At 39.1% G+C, this 21764-nt stretch overlaps 2 protein-coding genes across 4 annotated transcripts in view; one reads left to right on the top strand and one right to left on the bottom strand.

The window, feature by feature from the left end:
* LOC126416656 (mitogen-activated protein kinase 15) overlaps positions 1-5181 on the bottom strand; it is a 198290-nt gene extending 193109 nt beyond the window's left edge. The window contains exons 1-2 of the mRNA XM_050084455.1: positions 4219-5181; positions 3916-4135 (exon numbers count right to left, since the gene is read on the bottom strand). Of these exons, the coding sequence (XP_049940412.1) occupies positions 3916-4135; positions 4219-4308 (310 nt within the window). The 5' untranslated portion in view covers positions 4309-5181. The remainder of the gene's footprint in view (positions 1-3915; positions 4136-4218) is intronic.
* Positions 5182-5999: 818 nt separating this feature from the next.
* Positions 6000-21764, top strand: part of LOC126416810 (transport and Golgi organization protein 1) — a 168097-nt gene continuing 152332 nt past the window's right edge. For all 3 annotated transcript variants that reach the window (XR_007575531.1, XM_050084692.1, XM_050084691.1), the window contains exons 1-3: positions 6000-6184; positions 15221-15354; positions 15462-17790. Coding sequence is in view for 2 of the 3 variants with exons in the window: in XM_050084692.1 (XP_049940649.1) it covers positions 6076-6184; positions 15221-15354; positions 15462-17790 (2572 nt within the window). In the remaining variant the exon portion in view is untranslated. The remainder of the gene's footprint in view (positions 6185-15220; positions 15355-15461; positions 17791-21764) is intronic.

The raw sequence follows: 21764 nt of genomic DNA, 5'->3' as shown, positions 1-21764 counted from the left end.
GATGGATGAAATGAGACTGGAAGAATAAGAAAATAGCTCTGAGCACTATGGGACTTGACATCTGAGGTCATCAGTCCCCTAGATCTTAGAACTACTTATACCTAACTAACCTAAGGACATCACACACATTCATGCCCGAGGCAGAATTCAAACCTGCGGCCGTAGCAGTCTCGCGGTTCCAGACTGTAGCGCCTAGAACTGCTCAGCCACCTCGGCCGGAGAAGGAGAAGAATCCACAGGATTCTTACGTATTACTATGGATAATGAGCTGAAATGGAAGCAACATGTTAATTCTGTCTGTAAAAAACTCAGCTCCATCATATTCATAATGAGGCAGCTATCACAGTATGGAGACAAACAGCTTCCATGCACAGCATACCATGTACTCTTTGATCTATACCTGTAATGGGGAAACTCCAACATTCAAGAAACAAATTAACGGTGTTTGCATTACACACACAAAAACAAAAAAAAGCAATTAGGATCATACCAAGACAAGCATCCTCCCCCCGATTGACAATGGTTGAAAAATGACCCCAGTACTCAGGTATAAAATTACTAAGAAGTCTGCCAAAAAACTGCATGACCATGTACATGACACTAAGTTTTCAAAGAACCTCAAAGACTATCTGGTAGAAAAGGAATTTTACAATGTTAAAGAGTATTTAACACACACAATTTGTACAATTGGTTACTTACAATAATTGACATTAAAATGTCAGAAAAATGTTAGGAAGTATGTGATAATGAATGTTTTTTTCATTTTTTGTGTGTGTTTTATTACCTGTACATTCACTATACACCACGTAATCCTACATGAGCAAATAAAATTCAATTCAGTTCAATTCAAGATGAGTCTGGTACTGTGATATGCATAAACAATCTCACATGCAGCTTCAATTTCTCTCTCAGTGGATTTGAGTTTCTTGTCTACTGTGTCAAATACACCATGGCCATTTTTCATTTGCTATCCCTTTGATCTAAACTTAAATTTTCCCCAAAAATCTCATAGCTATCAATTTCATGCATCAACCAGCTTTCTTTACCTAGTATTACATGAGCTTCTCTGCTTTTCAGGACTGTTTCAAACACTGGTATTTTTTTGTGAATGCTTCAGCATTTAATTACTAGGATTTTAATACTCTTGCCTATGGGGGAGCAGGGCATTCTTTTGGATCTTACATTTACACTACAGCTACTGTTATCTGGCCTGAATGCAGAGTTGTCTAATCTAAAAAAACTGCTATGTGCACCCCCACACACAGTCATCTACCTGAATAACAAGCTTCTTTGTAAGTCACTGGAATGGCCCAAGTATGAGCTCAGAGCCCAGACAACTAGCACCGTTTGTTCCAATATGCGCCAGTATCTGCAGCTGGCTGCACCGTGTTCGTTCCGTGGCTGCCAGAGTAGCCTGTTCAGCACACTGAATGAGGCCCAACTGGCACTGTTTGTTCCAATGTGTGCCACAATCTGCAGTTGGTTGCACCCTGTTTCCTCAGTGGTTGCTGAAACAGCCTCTTCAACATGTTGAATGAGAACCTCAGGCATACACACTGAGTGCACATGGTGTCCTTTCCTGTCCCTTGGTACCATTTCCCTAACAGGTTCCATCACTTGCCGTACATTTCAACTGTCAACAATTAATAGACCCTTACCCTTTTGCGTTTGTCTCCTCTTGACACCGGACAAAACAGGTGTCCCCAAAACATGCAAAATGAATCCCACTAGATCAGTTTCAGTTTCAGTGAGAGAGAGCACCTCAGATTTGTAGGTTAGAGGGATCAGAACAACATCCTGAGTCCTCCTTGGTCCCCATCCGTCCAGTACAGAATGTCTAGATCAATCAATGACACACACTCACAGTCAAGTGGATGAGTAATGTCAGATCCCGTACTTCCATTAGAGGAGACGGTATCCACGGAACAGGACAGTACTTGAAATACCTTTGGTACCAATACCACAGGTACAGCTCTCTGTAGCTCTTACAACAAACCGGTTTACATCAGCCTCCAATCATTTGACCATGGTCAGGGTGATTATGAACATCAACCAACACATCCCAGTTTGAGAACAGCTTACACAGTGGGCCTGGATTGCAGCTGGTGCAATGTTTTTAGCCAGTATATGTTTTTCTGCCTCATTTATATAAAAGAAAATCAAAGGAATTTTAGCATAAGACAAGAAATACATAATCATGACACTCGCTGTAAGAGGAACATTGAAGTGCCAAGGTGTCACCTATCAAGCTCACAAGACAGCTTTCCAACAGTCGCCCTAAAAATGTACAATCAACTGCCTCCACAAGTGAAATCCCTGCCACCTGAATTAATGCGGAAAAAATTGCTCAGGACTTGAAACAACATCCACTATATTCCTTGGCAGAGTTTTTCAATAGTGGTTCTAGTGAATGGACAAAATAATAAATATTGTTATGTTTTATAAATAATTTTGCCTAAATTTAATCTTCTTTTTATGTTCTCAGTTAACTGCACATTTAATTTTGTGTTTTACTTAAAGTACATATTTTGCCAAAACGAAACTTTGTGTGTGTGATCTACATGGTTTTGTAAACATTTTGCTCTATGGTATTTTCATTTGCTGCTATGAAGTTTTACTTTCCTGTTTAGTTATATTTCATTTTCTCTATGTTCTATGTGTTTTTGTGCACTGCATAAATATTTTCTTTTATTTGTAATATAAATTTTGTACATGGTGTTGTATAAATGTTAGTTGATAAACATTTTAAGAAATACGGAAGCGTCCGATCCCACCCGTCTGCTTTGACCCATGACGTCACAAATATGGCGGAAACAAAAACAAACACACACACACTTTCCACAAGAAGCCTAATGACACTAACGGGACAAGCGCGGGAAATGGGGTGTTTTGGGTGGGGGGCAAACTAAATATAAACAAATTAAGACGCCTTGCGTAGCTACAACGTGTAACTGGAGACAGCCATGCATGAGTACCCACCCACCTCCCCAGGGGTCGTAACCCCTGCAACCCATAGAAGATAAAGATGCCTCAGTAGCTGATTAGTGTTTTTTGTCTTTTTAAAAAAAAAAATCTCACGGGATAGAACGAACAGATCAGAAAGATAAATATAATAAACTAAAACAGAAATTCGAGGAAACATAATTAAAATAAGTAATAAATGTTTTTAAATTTAAAAAAATCTCACGAGATAGAACGAACAGATCAGAAAAGTAAATAAAATAAGATAAAACAGAACTGGAGACAGCCACACTCAAACTAAACTCCGCGCCGTCATGACGTCACACACGACAACACCCTTACGTCACAGGTCAAAGCCGACGCGTTGGATCGGACGCTTCTGTCCAGCCATGGCTGGTAAACAACGAAGATATAGTAATAAAGTAATCTATTACAGGAGAGTTAACAAATAACTTTAAGCTAAGCCTGCTGACTATATTTTAATCTGTTGAGCTGAAAAATTAGTAATGTACTCAAATGCATTTAAATGAAATCTTTATGTTTTTGTTATATGCAGTATGTTACGATCTGTCTTGTATATCAGAGACTCCTTGTGTATAAAATCGTATTTTATAATTGACTCTTCTGATGATTTCCATCATTAAAGGATCACGGGGTCCTGCGTTCGATTCCCAGCAAGATAGGGGATTTTCTCTACCTGGGGACTGGCTGTTTGTGTTGTCCTCATCATTTCATCATCATCATTCACGGCAGTGGCTAGATTGGACTGTGTAACACATTGGACTGTGTAAAACACTGAACTGTGAAAACCATTGGGACTTTGTATGGGTGTTCATGACCGCGCAGTTGAGTGCGCCACAAAATCAATCACCATCACCATCATCATTATTATTATTACCACAATCATTAAAATAATTCATTGATAAAATCGACCATAGCATTAATTCCACTTACCCATATACTCAAATACGAGGTATATATCTCTGTTGTTCCTGGCTTTATGAATACCAAGTAGTTTTATGACGTTTGGGTGTTCACCAAATTCTTGAAGGAACATAATCTCCCTGAATGTTCGCTGTGCATCAGTCTTATTCCGAAAGGCATCATATATCTTTTTCACTGCAACTGTTTTCTTCGTTTTCTTATCCAGTGCCTTCCAGACAATCCCGTAGGCCTAAAATAGAAGAGCGAGTACCGGTATCACGACAGGCAGCAGTAGTAACATATTCAAAATGTGATAGTATGAATATGACTCACCCCCTGGCCCAGCCGTTTTTCAATTTGATACAGGCGTGTTATGTGTGCGTCTACTTCACTCATACTTTTTATGAGGAGCAAATATGGCATGCGATTATAAACAAGATATTGCGAAATTTGCGTCGCGAGTCATAGTCTTTGACGCAGAATATCTGATACGGGCAACAGTTTCAATTTTACTTTTCAGATACACTTCTATCTTTGTATTTGACATTGCCCGTTTGCACAGACTCATTCCCGAATGTTTTGACGTATTTGTTTGATGTTTACGTTGTCATGGGAACTAACGCGTTCCAAGCTAGGGGACAACTATTTGGAGGACATGTAAAGGCAGTCCTAGTTTCCACTGATCCAAGTTTCACAATTCACAAGTGACACTTGGACTCTTCTTGTTTTGCCAACCTAAAGAATTGTTAGTTTACTGACACTTCGCTTAAACGCTATGAAAACAATAACAACAACAACAACGACGATTCATCTGCGTTACTACTGAATAAAGTAGACGTCTTTTAGTACTAGTATATACTATTGCTTTGTCGAAAAAAAAAGGTGCGTATGGAGCACTTGTCTGCTGAAGGTCGCGATTTATTACACAAGTGTTTCTAGGTACATCATGAACATGACGATTTTAATCGTAAGAGCATTGTTTGATTTGTGACAGTTCGCGCCAATATGCTGTGCCGGTAACTCTGAGGAGAAAAAGGCGCCAAAATAATGTTTCACGATGTTTAAATTAAACGCCTCCCGAAGGTAACAGTACCAGAACTTTAATTTCAAACCTAGTACTCCGTAATAGTATACTGTCACTTATCTTCTTCAATTGTTAAGAGACCCTAACTAAGTTGTGTAAAATTTATTAACAAGTTAACAGCTTCTGCCCAGCCATATTACAACCATCATTAATCTAAAGCGTCCTGGCCATCTTTCTCATTCGACTGCGATGAAACCACTGTGTCATTGTAGCAATTCATATTGCAATTAAAATATTAATTAAATCTGAAGAATTTTGTTAGAGGGTGTTTTCACGAAGGGGCTTTGTTAATGCCATTGCTTTTATGTATTTTGTCTTCAACTGATTATCGCCGGACGGTCCTTAAGTGCACTACGAACAAAATATCGCAGATTTAGGGGCTGTAATATAATTACCGATGTACGTTTGAACCATTCACATGCCGCGAGTGTGCGAACATTGTTTCTTGTCTAAAAATAAAAATACTACAGTAGAACATAGTTTTATGTAATTCTAAAGAAATGAAACCTATTCAACACTAATAGGAACAGCAAAAGAACTGATGCATAAATGACAGAACTTCCTAAATATATGATAAACGGTACAGCTACAAAGATGTCACCAAGACATCAGTTTTATTGTATAGAAACAGGGACATCAATTTATGGCTGTACATTTATGCAAGCATACGACTAGGAATCAGCAACTACAACATATGTTCCATGAATGTTGCGTATTGTCGATGTCAGGCTGTCAGTTGTACTTGTCGCACGGCGTTACCTTGGCAACGTAAACAACAGAGATATTTTTAAATGCAAGCTTGCAAAGCATCTACGTTGTCACTGCTTATAAAATGCTAGTATTTGTAAAGCTAATTTTATGTGGAAATTTCGGATATGATGTGTAAAACTAAAAATGTCGCATTCCGTAAAAGTGTAGGTACAATGGATTAATTGGTTTCTGTGATGATTATTTAATCTGCCGTCTGAACGAAGAGGATGACATCTGTGTTGTGTACGTCATCTGTCACGAAAATCTTTGTCAAATCGGTGTTAATGGTGATGTGGTCTAATTTTCGACAATACAAGTATCTGTGGTCGAAGGGTATCTGAGAAATTTACAAAAAAATGAGAGTGGGTTATTTGTTTATATTTTATTCTTTTTTCACGTTTATATTAGTAATATATGGAAGACGTATGCCAGACAGCAAGCTATGTGCGGATGCGCTATGTGAAAGTAAGTGAAACCTTCTTATTTGTTTATATTTTTTACGAAGCTTCCGACTCATAACATTGTTTTAACCGTAGCGGATTTGAAAATATTAGTTAACAGTTAGCATTTGCATAAGTAATACCAGCGTCATGGTTTGCTGGCCTCACAGGATGGCGATAGTGAACTGCCTACTGTAATCCAATGCTATTAAACATTTACTACCGGTTGTACGCTTGCAGCAAGATACTAATAAGGGATGAAAATAGTTTACTGTTTTGCGGTTGTTCGTGGATCTGCAAAAATATATCTGAGGACATTTTTCACTTACACGTAGATTTCATTGTAGAAGTTTTGTACTGTGTACCTTTACATCGTACAATCACATGAAAATATTTTCACCTGCTGGTGGACTTAATGTGAAAGATTTCTCGACTGCTATTAGTGAACAAGAAATATTGTTTACTTAAATTTTAGATAATATACATACGTGACATCAGTCATTCACCAGTTACACACGCTGCTTTAATATTTACGTTTGGTTCTTGCTGTTTATCTTATAAATCATTTATTTCATAGTCGGAGTTATTACAGAATAACTTAAAATTACTTTAAAAATATATTTGTTGTGCATTATGGACCCCATCTTTATTGACCTTGTCTTGAATGGACCATTAAATCTTCCATCTCGTGATCTTTTTTGACTAGTTATCTTCTTGAGGTATCATTAAATATTTTTGTGTCTACTAATTAGAATAGCTGAGGATAGCAAATATAATTTCCTCTTCTGCTACTATGAATGTAACTCGTGTTCTAAACTTGGATTATATTGTTATAATAAATTTCTTCAGAGAGTAGAGTAACTTCAGACTTACTGGCGTATCAACTGCAGTATACTCCTAATGTATAGTGATACATTGCTCTAGTAATCTCCAATGTCTGAGCACTACAAACTAAGAGGCATTTAAGGTCCTAAGGCTGTTTTCTTAAAAAATTCGATTTGAACACAATATGCATTTTATTAATGAAAGTAGGGTCTGTATTGGATTCTTCTTCCACAAAATAGAGAAAATTAAAATCAGGCTTCCACTCTTCTTTTTGCTATACCTATCAATTGCTTGTAAATTGAAATTCCAGCTGGTTATTTTTGTGGTATCAGGGAATACTTTATTTAAGTTTACTTGGGAGCATTCCTACCTAATGGTATTTGATACAGGTGATTACTGTGTTTTCCTAACTTTGACACTTTCCTTCACTATTTCACATTGTCATTATTTTTCCACTTGATTGAGTTTTGAACACCAGTGAGCATAGGTATTGATTGGTTCCTGTGTCATTACTCACTTTCATATATTTTATTTCGAGTTCCATAGAGTGACATGTGAACATTACACAGGATATATAATGAGTCAAGTTTTACAAATTATTGTTTAGCTTATAATCACATTGAATTTATTATATGAAAGACATTAATAATACGAGTAACAGAAACTTATGAGTAGTTTAACATATGAGCTACCATATAGATACACATAAATTTGAGTTTAATTTATGCTGTTCCGGTATACTGACTAGGAATGATATTATGCATTGTTACTAACAAATTCATCTATAGTGTACTAAATTCCATCTAGAAGTAATTGCCTCAGTTCTTTTTCAAACTTGGGTATGTTTCTAACCATATCTCTAATTTATGATGGATGGGAAGGCATTAAAGGTCTTCATGTTGCTGTACAGAACCCCATTCTGGGGAATGGGGTAAATACTTCATCTTTCATGTAATCCCATTTTTTATGTTTGTTAATAAGTAAATTGGTAGTTTATTTATTCACAGATAATTTTTTTCTGTGATATTAGGTGCTCCAACTTAATACAACAGTAAAACGTAATTAACAAAACAGTTTAGGCCCTATATAGATTTATATTTTGGTTCATGTTTGTGGTTGTTGCATAATTTATTTAGTATTTATTATTGAGACATAATATTCGGGGGTTCAAACTGCATGTATGTTTTAATGTCTCGTTACACTACATGGACCACTGTTCCACATACCTCTTCATTGTGTAATGTAGCATCTGCTGCAACATACACGGTGACAATTGTTGAACTATATGAAAAAAAAAAAACCTAAATTAGTTACAAACTATGGTGTACACACACTTTATTCACCTTGTAAATGTCTCTACAGATATTCAGATTTTGATTATGACATGTTCGATGTGCCTGCCGCCATTAGCAATGATGTGGTGCAGATTAATATAGAAATATTGCATGGCCCACTGAAGTGTGAGAACATCGATGCTGTCAGTGACCTCCTGAATAGCTGTTTTCAGCTCAGCAATGGTTTTGGGGTCTTGTCTTTAGTAAAGCCCCACACAAAGGAGTTGCATGTGTTCAGATCTGGACAATGTAGTAGCCATGCCAGTGGCCTCTGGGTGCCCCAGAGCCAGAATGCAGTCCCCAAATTTCTCCTCTAGGCCCTCAAACATTCTCCTGCATTGATGCGGTCAAGCTCCATCCTGCATGAACCACATCTTGTTGAAATCATGGTCACTTTGGATAATTGGGATGACATCATCTTCCAAAACCTTCATGTACCAGTTGTTAGTCACTATGCCATCAAGGAATATTACACCAATTATTCCGTGACTGTACAGTTCACACCACACAGTCACTCATTTAGGGTGAAGGGCTTTTCGATCGCAAAATGCGGGTTCTCAGTCCCCCAGATGTACCCATTTTGTTTATTGATGAACCCATCCAAATGAAAGTGGGCTTCATCGCAAACCAAACCATACTAATTCCCATCATGCCCCACTGCCAACTGTGCAGTTTGAACATCCTAATGAAAAACTTTCAGAAGTTATGCTGATTTTATTTCTATATTTCAATAATTGTCACCCTGTATGATGGCTACATTGATCTGTCTTAGGGAATGGGCACTTGCTGCTTTCCAGTCACAGCCCTGCTCACCACCTGTACTACTCAAGGTTTTATAACTTGCATTCAAATTTAATATTATTTTTAACTAGCTTTTTTCACACTGCTTTACCCGTGTGTGTGTGTGTGTGTGTGTGTGTGTGTGTCACATATAATGTCCACATCTCCTTTATGCCCCTGACATATAGGCTGCCCAGCAATGCAGGTCGTTAGGCCGATACTATTACCTAACAGCATACCTGTCATGCATGGCAACTTATGACAGGGGCAGAAGAAAAATATTTCACACATGTGCTACTCCTCTGTCCCTGACTCTCTTTCTTCTTCCCTTCTCTGTCTGCCTCTTCATCTCTTCCTCTCATCATTTCTTTATCTCCTCCTCCCCCTCCCTTTGTCAGTCTCTTCTGCCCTCTCTCTGATAATAGCCGCCTCTCCTCCCTGAGTCATTATTCTCCTCCTGCTCCTCCTCCCCCCTCCCCTTCCTTCTCCCTCCTCCTCCTCCCTGTATGTCTCTTCCTCCCCCTCGCTCTCTCCATTTGTCCATCCTTTTCTGCCTTTCCGTCTCCTCCTCCCTCATCTCTCTTTCTATTCACTCTTCCTCCCTGTCCATCTCATGGTCCCATCTTTCCTTATATCCATTTCCTGCCCCCATCTCTTCTGTCCCATCTCCTACTCCCTGACCTCTCTCTCTGTCACTTCCTGCCCCAATTCCCTTTCCATATCCTCATCCCCTTCTCTCTGTCTGTTCTCCACTTATCCTCTCCTGCTCTCATTCCCTCCTGAGCCCCCTCATGCCCTATCCATCCACACTCCTCCCTCTCTTTGTCCATCTCATCTGCCTCCATCAGGTTATAAACTTCTCCGTGCTAATACTTTCAAGGCCTGCTGTTTCTTTGCTAAATTTGGTTGAAATCAATCCAGGGGTTTGGGATGAGGTCCTGGACATACGCATTTACACTCTGCTTTACATAATGTAACAGATAGAGGGTAAAATTGGACAAAATATCTAACACATTGTAACAGGAATTGTTAAAAGCTGAAAGTTGTCAATGGCTTAAAGTCCTGTAATTCTTTTTTTTATGTGGACACATTTAACAAGTGGGACAGTGCCCAAAAGGAAGCTGCCAAAATGGTTCTTCAGCGAGGCCAACTGGCTACATACATTCAATGGTCTGTATCTGAAGTGTCCAGCTACATACATTCTCTGGTGGTGTGAGGAGAGTTGCTCAACAGCTAACAATTGCTGGATCATGAGGAAATTCGCAGCTCTGTGAAGGATCATATGCTGACCAGTTAGAGAGAAATTTGCAGCCTTTCAGTTGGTGAGGGCAACGGTCCAACGAAACAGTAAGAAGTGCAAAAGAAGGATCATGGAAAATATTCCTTCACCAAGTCCACCACTTCATAATCTCAGCACAAGTATAGAAACGTAAGAGAATGACTTTCAGAAAAAACAACCCTCTCACTCACAACAGCTATACTGAAGGAGGGATGTTTCCAAGACACTGTCTAGCCATCAATAGACAGTGGTAGTGTATTTCACTAAGGCATTACTTGTTTGTATCAGGCATCATACAGCTATACTGTGGCTATGGAGACATCAGATCACCCCAATTTGTGTCACAAAACTGCCATTTTCCCATGTGGAAGTTTTGTTCAGGACTGTCGGGGCCTCGGAATTTTGCACCCAGTCACAAGTATAGTATGCTGCAACATCTTGACAATGAAATAAAGGAAATCCATCATGAGTTAACCCTGCTTCCTCAGCCCAATGAGCATGGTAAACACGGTCAGTTGCAAGGAGTTGACACACCCATATCTTGCAATTTATAGACAAAAGTCCCTAATCCTTTGGATTAGGATTTGTTCCTGGGGAGGGGTGGGAGGGGAGGTGGGGGTGCCGGGATGGTTGATTTCTGGCTTGGGATGGGGGGATATTTTCCCCAAAGGGGTCATTTCTCTCCCAAACCCACCTACTGTTACATGTATGGGGAGGGGTGTTCAGGAACAAATGGACAAAAATTTATGTGCTGCAGAGAGTAGGATGCATCTACAGCAGGAAGTGTCTTGAAATTGGAGGTGGGACTATAATAGGAAGTATTCCAGAGTTAGGGTGCATACTAAACTTTAATGACTCGTTTTGTCATGTTGCACAACATGAAAAATGCCATGTTGGATGACATGATGGCATGTTTCACATTATACGATATGACATCATGTATCATGTTACTTTATTTGACATAATGTGTAATGTTACATGATGTGGATACTAATACTAACAAGGAGAAAAACATGAATATGCCAAGATGTTTCAATTTAAAATTCTTTGAAGCTGGCAGATAAGCCAGACAGCTATTTTCCATGTTTTTACATCTCTGACTCTGCCCCAAACACATTCACCATTGTTGTTGGGTGTTTTTCCCCTCTATGGCAGGGGCATTATTTGTTCTGGTTCCCAACACTTTTTCTACCATCATTTTGACATTAGACCATCATAGCTTGGCAAATGATCGAGTATGAGTTTTTTTGATTGGCTTTTGAACTGTGTTGGCTATATTGTGCACCCTAAAACAAAACAAAACAAACACACAAAACTTTCACAAAACAACAGGATGACATTAATTACTTGTATTTGTCTACCTTCTTATAAAATTTGAACCGATTCCCACAAACTTGAAACATAAAAAAAGCACACACAAAGAAGCTAAAAAAAGTGTTTTTGCACCTAAACTCCAAATGAAGCTAGATTTTTAAAACTGATCATTCAACTTCATTGTAAGATTGCACTTTTTTATTTATTCAATTAACTTAAACAATTTCTGTACATCCACTTATGTGCTGCGTTTAGCTCCGATTTAAACTGTTGTATCTGCACAATGAACGAAGATTGTTGTTATTCTGGTCTTCACTCCAGACACTGGTTTGATGCAGCTGTCCAGGCTAGTCTATCCTGTGCAAGCTTCTTCATCTCAGAGTAACTACTGCAACCTACATCCTTCTGAATCCGTTTAGTGTATTCATGCCTTGGTCTCCCTCTATGATTTTTACCCTCCGTACTTCCCTCCAGTACTAAATTGATGATGTCTTGACACCTCAGAATGTCTCGTGTCAACCGATCCCTTCTTCTAGTCAAGATGTGCCACAAACTCCTCGTCTCCCCAAACCTATTCAGTACCTCCTCGTTATTTATGTGATCTACCCATCTAATCTTCAGCATTCTTCTGTAGCGCCACATAAGTGTCTTATTTCCTAATCTAATTCCCTCGACATCACCTGATATAATTCGACTACATTCCATTATCCTTGTTTTGCTTTTGTCGATGTTCATTTTATATCATCCTTTCAAGACACTGTCCATTCCATTCAGCTGCTCTTCCAGGTCCTTTGCTGTCTCTGACAGAATTACAATATTGTCAGCAAACCTCAAAGTTTTTATTTCTTCCCCCAGGATTTCAATTCCTTCTCCAAATTTTTCTTTTGTTTCCTTTACTGCTTGCTCAATACACAGATTGAATAACATCGGGGATAGGCTAAAACCCTGTCTCACTCCCTTCCCAACCACTGCTTCCCTTTCATGCCCCTCAACTCTTATAACTGCCATCTGGTTTCTGTACAAATTGTTAATAGCCTTTCGCTCCCTGTATTTTACCCCTGCCACCTTCAGAATTTGAAAGAGAGTATTCCAGTCAACATTGTCAAACCTTTTCTCTAAGTCTACAAATGCTAGAAATGTAGGTTTGCCTTTCCTTAATCTATTTTCTAAGGTAAGTCGTATGGTCAGTACTGCCTCACGTGTTCCAACATTTCTACAGAATCCAAACTGATCTTCCCCGATGTCGGCTTCTACAAGTTTTTCCACTCGTCTGTAAAGAATTCGTGTTAGTATTTTGCAGCCGCGGCTTATTAAACTGATGGTTTGGTAATTTTCACATCTGTCAACACCTGCTTTCTTTGGGATTGGGATTATTATATTCTTCTTGAAGTCTGAGGGTATTTCGCCTGTCTCATACATCTTGCTCACTAAATGGTAGAGTTTTGTTAGGCCTGGCTCTCCCAAGACTGTCAGTAGTTCTAATGGAATGTTGTCTAGTCCTGGGGCCTTGTTTTGACTTAGGTCTTTCAGTGTTCCGTCAAACCCTTCACGCAGTATCATATCTCCTATTTCATCTTTGACTACATTCTCTTCATTTCTATAATATTGCCCTCAAGAACATCGCCCTTGTATAGACCCTCTGTATAGTTCTTCCACTTTTCTGCCTTCCCTACTTTGCTTAGAACTAGTTTTCAATCTGAGCTCTTGATATTCATACAAGTGGTTCTCTTTTCTCCAGAGTTCCCTTTAATTGTCCCATAGGCAGTATCCATCGCACCCTTAGTTTTATATGCCTCTACCTGGTGATTTCATTTTTGAGACATTTCTATTGTTTTCTGCGTGCTTCATTTACTGCATTTTTATATTTTCTCCTTCCATCAATTAAATTCAATATCTCTTCTGTTACCCAAGGATTTCTGCTACCCTTTATCTTTTTACCTACTTGAACCTCTGCTGCTTTCACTGTTTCATCTCTCAAAGCTACTTATTCTTTTTCTTCTGTATTTCTTTCCCCCGTTCTTGTCAATCATTCCTTAATGGTCTCTCTGAAACCCTCTACAACCTCTGTTTCTTTCTGTTTATCCAGGTCCCATCTCCTTAAATTTCCAACTTTTAGCAGTTTCTTCAGTTTTAATTTACAGTTCATAACCAATAAATTGTGGTCAGAGTGCACATCTGCCCCAGGAAATGACTTAAAATTTAAAACCTGGTTTCTAAATCTCTGTCTTACCATTATACAATCTGTCTGAAATCTTCCATTGTCTCCAGGCCTCTTCCACGTATACAACCTTCTTTCATGATGTTTAAACCAAGTGTTAACTTTGATTAAGTTATGCTCTGTGCAAAATTCTACTAGGTGGCATCCACTTTCATTCCTTATCCCATTCCATATTCACGTACTACTTTTCCTACTCTCGAATTCCAGTCCTTCATGACTATTAAATTTTCATCTCCCTTCGCTATCCAAATAATATCTTGAATAATAGTTTTTATCTCATCATAAATTTCTTCAATATCTTTATCATCTGCGGAGATGGTTGGCATATTAACTTTGTGCAACTGGGGTAGGCTTGGGCTTTATGTCTGTCTTGACTACAATAATGCATTCACTATGTTGCTCATAGTAGCTTACCCGTGCTCTTATTTTTTTTATTCATTATTAAACGTACTCCTGCCTTACCCCGATTTGATTTTGTATTTGTAACCACGTATTCACGTGACCAGAAGTCTTGTTCCTCATGCCACCGAACTTAACTAATTCCCACTATATCTAACTTTAACCTATCCATTTCCCCTTTTTAAATTTTCTGTCCTCCTTGCCCGATTAAAGGATCTGACATCCCACGCTCCGACCCATAGAATGCCAGTTTACTTTATCTTGATACGGACATCCTCCTGAGTAGCCCCACCCAGAGATGTGAATGGGGGACTATTTCACCTCTGGAATATTTTACCCGAGAGGATGCCATCATCATTTAACCGTACAGTAAAGCTGCATGCCCCAGGAAAAATTACGGCTATAGTTTCCCCTTACTTTCAGCCATTTGCAGTACCAGCACACCAATGCCGGTTTGGTTAATGTTACAAGGCAGATCAGTCAGTCATGCAGACTGTTGCCCCTGCAACTACTGAAAAGGCTGCTGCCTCTCTTCAGGAACCACTCGTTTGTCTGGCCCCTCAACAGAGATCCCTCCATTGTGGCTGCACCTAAGGTACGACTATCTGTATCGCTGAGGCACGCTAGCCTCCCCACCAACGGTAATGTCGGTGGTTCATGGGAGGGGAATGACGATTACTGAATTAAAATTAAGAAAAGTAAAAATGATATTTATATATTTTTTTAATTGAATGAAGATGACTGAATTAAAAAAAAAAAAAAAAGTTCTTTTTGACTTTATCCATTTACTTACCTTTGTCCTAAATTTTAGCTGATTTGTTCAAGTTAAAAGTAGTGAAGTGCCGTGCTTAAAAAGCATCTCAGAATTTTTTGTTACTAAACTGGTTTCGTCCTGCATTTCTTCTCTTTCAGCTCCAATAGCAGAAGCTTACACCTTGATGAATTATGGCAGTGACCACCCAAAAATTTTATCATTTAAGGCAAGACAACCTGTTGTTGTTTATGGAAGAGCAGCTGGAAACAAAGAGCAGTTATTGGATGTGAAGGTAATTTTCATGTCTAAAGCAACTGTTTTTATAGATCTGCAGAAAACATCTAATATTTTTCTAATAAAAAAAGAACCAGACTAATGGAATCTCTGTTTTACTTTCAGATTAACAATAGAAGAGGCTATATTCCTAGGGGCTTAATCAGGGAAACAAAGGTTCTTGTAAAGGCCAAGGATGTCTCGCATGTTATCCCTATTGGAGATGATGGTGAAACACAACTAGTAAACAAAAGTAATGGGCCACAAACACATCAAGAAACCTTAAAACAAACTAAGGATACAGATTCACAACAATTAGAAGTGGACACTAAAGATCAGGACATTTCCAGTACAATACAGTACAGGAAACACGAAAACTCAGCAGAGCATATGGAAGATAATATCACATTGCACCACAATGCAACACCAGCTCTTGATGTTTCACCTGGAACGGTGTTGGATGAACCCGATAACCAAACGGACTCTTTCACTTCTGGCACATCAGCGTCTATTGCGCACACAGTCACAGAGTCACATTACATGCAGTATTCTACTGTTTCCCATTTTCAAAGGAAGCTTCACGCCATTGAAGACAGTGAGGAAATTGAAGATAAAAGTGGAGAGATAACTGATGGGAGTGCTGAAGACAAAGAAGATCAGAGTCTCCTTGGTGTTATCCATTCTGCAAATTCTGAGCAAGTGACAATGAATGCAGCATCTACTGACATAAATGAGATGTCAGATAGAGTACAGGCACTGAATGAAGATAATTATTCTGGTGATGATACAAGCAGAGAAGAAACAGATAGAAATATCAAAGATGGTGAAAGTGAGCCCATTATTTCTGCTAAGGACACTGTTACAGTTGAGAAACATGAGGATGGGAATAAAATAGAGATTGTCAGTGAAGAAATAAATGTTGATTCATTAAATGGAACAGTACTAGAAACCCCACAACACAATGATACTGAATTTGCAGTGGAGATGAATTATAGTAAAAGTTCTGCTGATAACTTGCAAGTACATTCAGACATTTCAGGTGGCTCTGAAATGGATAGAAAGGAACAGGAAGCACAAGTGTTTTCATCTGGTGCTGATCATGATGCTGCTTCAGGGAGTACTCAAGAAGAGCCACAGGGATCACATGACATTTTGGAGAACAATGTATTGCTGCCAAACGACACTGCAGATCAACCACCCCTGTCTCCAAAGAAGACAGATGGCCAGGAAATGGATGGAAAGGAACGTGAAGTACAAGTGTCGTCATCTGGTACTGATCTCCATGTTGTTGCAGGGAGTACTCAGGAAGAGCTACAGGGAGCCCATGACATTTCGGATCATCAGAAGATATTGTTGCAGGAAGATACAACAGATCAACCATCCATGTTTGGCCATCTGTCTTCAGAGGAGCCAGATGGGGGTAGTTCATTAAACTTTAATATGAATGATTCAGAAATTAGTGGACAAAATCTTGAAGTAGAAAGTAAAGTATTAAGAAAAGACTCGGCAGAATCAGCAAAAGAAATAGATACAAGATATAGTGATGAGGGAAGTGATGTGGAAACCAAATATTCACAGGAAACTGTTGATAATAGTATGGAAGGTGATGAATATGCTAGTCCTCAAGTGTTTGCTAGTTCTGAAGTAGTGCCCGAAGAAATAAGATCTCAGATTTCCCCAGAACTATTGGAAAATGATAGAACTGAAAATTCAAAGGATGTTAATGTCACAGAAATTGCTGGAGAGTTTGATTCAGATGCTGCAGAAATTGCCCAGGAGAATGGCGATTCAGGCAGTTACGATGCAGAAAATATTTCATCAGAAGAAAAAGAACAACTAGGAGGAGGAGGAGATATGTCAGGAGATGATATAGCAAAGTTGGGTACGGCTGCTGAATCATATAATGCTGATTTTTTAGTTGAAGAGGTAACAGCCAGTTCACATGAATTGAGTGTGACAGAAACAAGCATTGGCTCAGAATCTCACCCTGTCTATGATCTGCAGCAAGATGAGGACAGTGAAGTAGTGACAGTCAGCTATGATCATACAGAGACGACTTTGAATCCTGAGAGTCAAGATACTCAGTTTCAGGAAACTTCGGTGCCAGAAGAGCAATTTAAGGCAGAGGACATAAAAGATGAAGGTTTTTTTGCAGGGCTATCAGAATCGGTGCGTTCAACATTTAATAGCATAACTGGTTATGGTTTTGGTTCTTCAGTCACTGAGGGAGAAAGAGAAGCAGATGTAGTTTCCCATAGTAAAGAGTTTGAAGGTGAAGACACACAAAACAAAGAGAAATTAGCTTCTGAAGATATGCTAGTCCCTTCTGCCTGGGATAGGGACCATTCATTGCAAGAGGCAGCACATCACGTGGCAACTGACCCAGATCAGACTGGTCACAAAGTAGATGTTGATGTGCCTTCTGGAAGAGACCTGAGTGAGATATCTTACCAGTGTGAGTATTTTAATAAATACATCCAATACAAACTGCAAACAGATCAGTAGTCTGTAACACATTTTTGAATACCATGGTGTAGATTTGAAAACTGAGGTGCTTCAGCAATGGTTTTGAGCACTTCCGCACATTCCGTGAAGTAATACATTTTATTTAACTGAATGAAATTGTTTAAGGCAGCATCTAAGAGCTGTAGTGTCACATTTACGTAAATGTAGTGTGTAGAACAGTTGTCATTTGTTTGTTTCGAATGGCAAGCCACTGTTCATCACTGCTTTGTAAGGACACAGTCTTTGTTGGTGACATAAATGCTTTTGTACTTTAATTCTTAAGTTATTAGTACTAGGATGGCAGGGTGTGTACATGCGGTGTGCTGATGCAGGTGGAGCTGGCAACAGTTCACATACAGCTTTTGGCCCCAATCAGATGTCTGCAGGCTGCTGCCTGAATTTGAGATACCTTGAAGCATACATACCAGTTACAGGGAGCTCCAGTGTTACGGCAAATATGGAGCCCTTAGGAAAATGGTGTCAAAAACTAGCAAGAAGTCCAGTGCGCATTCAGTACGTTTGGTGATGGATACTTCCTTAAACAATTTCAAAGAGGTGTAGTCTTACATTTACGTAAATGTGGTGTGTAGTGCAGTTGTCATTTATTTGTTTTGAATGACCAACGACGGTTCATCACAGCTTAGTAAGGATACAGCCTTTGTTGGTGACACACAAGGAGAGCAGTGTGCTTTTGTACTTTAATTCTTTAAGTTATTAGTACTAGGATAGGTAGGTTGTGTACATGCCGTGTGCTGATGCAGGTGGAGCTGGTCACAATTCACAAACAGATGAAAATGCTTTTGGCTCCGATCAGCTGTCTGCAGCCTGCTGCCTCAAGCTGAGGCACCTTGAAGTACACCTGAAGTGGGGAAGCTTCCCTCACCGCAGGGCGAGTGTTGCTTTGTAATGCTTTTGCATTGCTCAAGGCAGACAGTAAATATGGAGGCTGCTTGTATGGTCTTTCTCATTCACGATGTGCGTGGACAGGTGCTTGCTTTTTCAGCAGGATCTGAGCAGGCACATGGACGGAGAGGGCGGGGCGGAGGATACTAGTTACAGGAAGCTCCAGAGTTAGGTCCATTATGGAGCCCTTTAGAAAAATAGTGTCAAAAGCTAGCAAAAGGTTGAGTGCGAACTCAGTACATTTGCTGGTGGACCTCATCCTAAATGTGGGGGGAGGCCCTGACATTTGCTGTCAAGGGTGCGGGGTACAGTCTTATGCAAGTTGTGGCTTGTGTCGGCACCAGTAAGGTCTGCCACATGGGTCCTGAGGCCATCCCCAGTTTGTGCAGGTGACTGAAAGAAGTGGTGAAAGCTGCTTGCCTTGCTATTGTGGTTTAGTTAGAGCTCACAATTTGCAGCGTCATCATACCCAAAGTTGATTGGTGTCCTTTCATTTGGAACTGAGTAGAAGGTCTCAACCAAAGACTGTTGATTCTGTGACAATGTCAGCTGCAGATTTCTGTACCTTCATTGGAGTGGAGAATTGTAGGATTCCCCTTGATAAGTGATGGATGCACTACACAAAGGAAACAGCAACCCATGTAGCAGAGTACTTATGGAGTGCACATGGTGGTTTTTTAGGTTAGGTGGTAGTTTTCATTCCTCTAGTGAACACTTGCCAGTCAGTATGCACAGAGTGAAGTCAGACCACATTCAGAATAGACACACTTAGACTGTCTAAATTTGAAGACAATCAAAGTATTCGTAACAAAATTGCTGAGTTTATTGCCCTCTTGCAAAGAAGTTATGTTCAAATTATTGTCAGAACAGAGAGCTGGCTAAAACCTAAAGTAGAAAGTCCTGAAATATTTAGCAAGGCATTGTACGTACATCTAAAACCTAGTAGCCACCATAGGAGAAGGAGTGTTCATTGCAGGAGGACAAAAATACTGTCTACCAAGGTCAAAATAGAGTCTGTGTAGTTATCTGGGTCCGAGTAACAGGCCTAGATAAATTCATATTAATTATTGACTGTTTCTACTGGTCACCCAATTCTGCTGTGACAATTTTAGATTTGGGCAAATGAAGTCTACACTTAGTAATGTGGAAATCCCCAGATCATTCAGTATTAGTTGGAGGTGACTGTCAGGTATAGAGTGGGACATCTCTGGATTCATTGCAAGTGGTACAGACAGACAGCCCTGCAGAGTATTTCTGAACACATTTTCTGAAAATTGTCTGGAGCAGCTAGTTCAGCAGCCTGCACACAATAGAAATATTTTGGCCCTTTTATCTACAAGCAGTGTAAGTATAGAGACAGGGTTGATCATGATGCCATCAGATAATTGTTACTGAAATTCATAAATCCATCAAGAAGGCTAGAAGAGTATTTTTGCCAAAAAGAGCAAATAAGTAGTAGTTGGCGTCCCACTTACACAATGAATCTACATCATTTAGTTCCAGTATGATGGAAATAAATGAATTATGGGCAAAGTTTACACTCATTGTAAATAGTATTCTGAAGAAGTAAGAGGATTGTGGATGAAAAAGACCCACCATGCTTTGATAACCTAGTGCTGCGTAAGCTCAAAATGTTACACTCTCGGTTCAAAACAGAATGTACAAATGTTAACTGGCAGAAGTTAGTAGAAATTCATTTGTTTGTAAATAGATTGATGTGTGAAGCAGACAACAGTTTCCAATGATTATGCCAAGAACATGAAAAGATTCTGGTCCTACATAAAGTTGCAAATTGGCTCTAAGCTTTCTGTCCAGTTTGGTGTGGCCATAGAAGGCTGCAGAAGGAAAGCTGGAGTTTTAAATTCACATTTAGGAAATAATTCGTGCTGGAGAATTGTATAAACCTACCGTAGTTTGACTGTTGCACAGATTCTGGTATGGAGGACATTGTAATAGGCATCCCTGTCATAAAGAAGTTGTTAAAATAGTTGAAAACAGATAAGTCACCAGGTATAGATGGAATCTCAATTCGGTTTTATAGAAAGTGCTCTATGGCATTGTCCCCTTTATTTTAAATCTCTCTTGCAGTACAGATTCCTAAACAGCTGGAAAAAATTGAATGTGGCTCCTGTTTATGAGAAAGATAAAAGAGCAGTATCCTTAACATTGGTTTGCTGCAGAATTCTTGAACATATTCTCGGTTTGAATACAATAAATTTCCTTGAAACAGAAGAGAGTCATGTGAAACTCAGCTTCCCCTTGTAGCCTGCGAACTATGGATGAAGGATAACCACAAGGACTGTTGATAGCTTCTAAAATATCGGGAATCCAATATATCAGTATTTAAAAATATATCATTATCGGCCCTCGATAGATCGAAAAAGTATCTAGTTATAGAAGAAAAAAATATTGACATACCAATCTATAAAAGTATCAGTTGCACGTTGTAAATATAATGCCAATTTTAGAGATCTAGATTTAAGTGTTAATTTATTATTAGATATTCTGTACATCAACAAGCTAGCAGCCTGCATATCCCAATTAGAGCAAGAACTTAAAGAAAAACTGTACACTTTCACACTTAGCTATAACCACTCTGCTAATAATGGTAACTACATGTAAGTGGCGCAATTAAAGGTGATCGTCATTCAGTTTTGTCACATATCAGAATTTTCTGGAACACTTTATGACGACTTCCCAGTTGAAAAAAAAAATTTATATTTTATCACAGCCCTAATAACAATCATATTCCTTGATTTCTTGAAAGCGTTCCACTGCTGACATTTATTGAAGGTCCGGACGTATGGATTAGGTTCTCTGATATGTGAGTGGCTCGAAGAATTCTTAAGTAATAGAAGCCAGTATGTTGCCCTCAATGGTGAGTGTTTGCTAGAGACAAGGATGTTGTCAGAATTGCCCCAAGGAAGTATGATAGGATCACTCTTGTTTTCTGTATACATAAATAATTGGACGGACATAGTGAGCAGTAATCTGCACTGTTAGCCAATGATGCTGTGGGTG

This window comes from Schistocerca serialis, chromosome 8 (assembly GCF_023864345.2).
Source record: "Schistocerca serialis cubense isolate TAMUIC-IGC-003099 chromosome 8, iqSchSeri2.2, whole genome shotgun sequence".
In the NCBI taxonomy this organism is placed as follows: Eukaryota; Metazoa; Arthropoda; class Insecta; order Orthoptera; family Acrididae; genus Schistocerca; species Schistocerca serialis.
The sequence above is the reverse complement of the archived record's forward strand: the minus strand, read 5'-3'. Positions and strand labels throughout refer to the sequence as shown.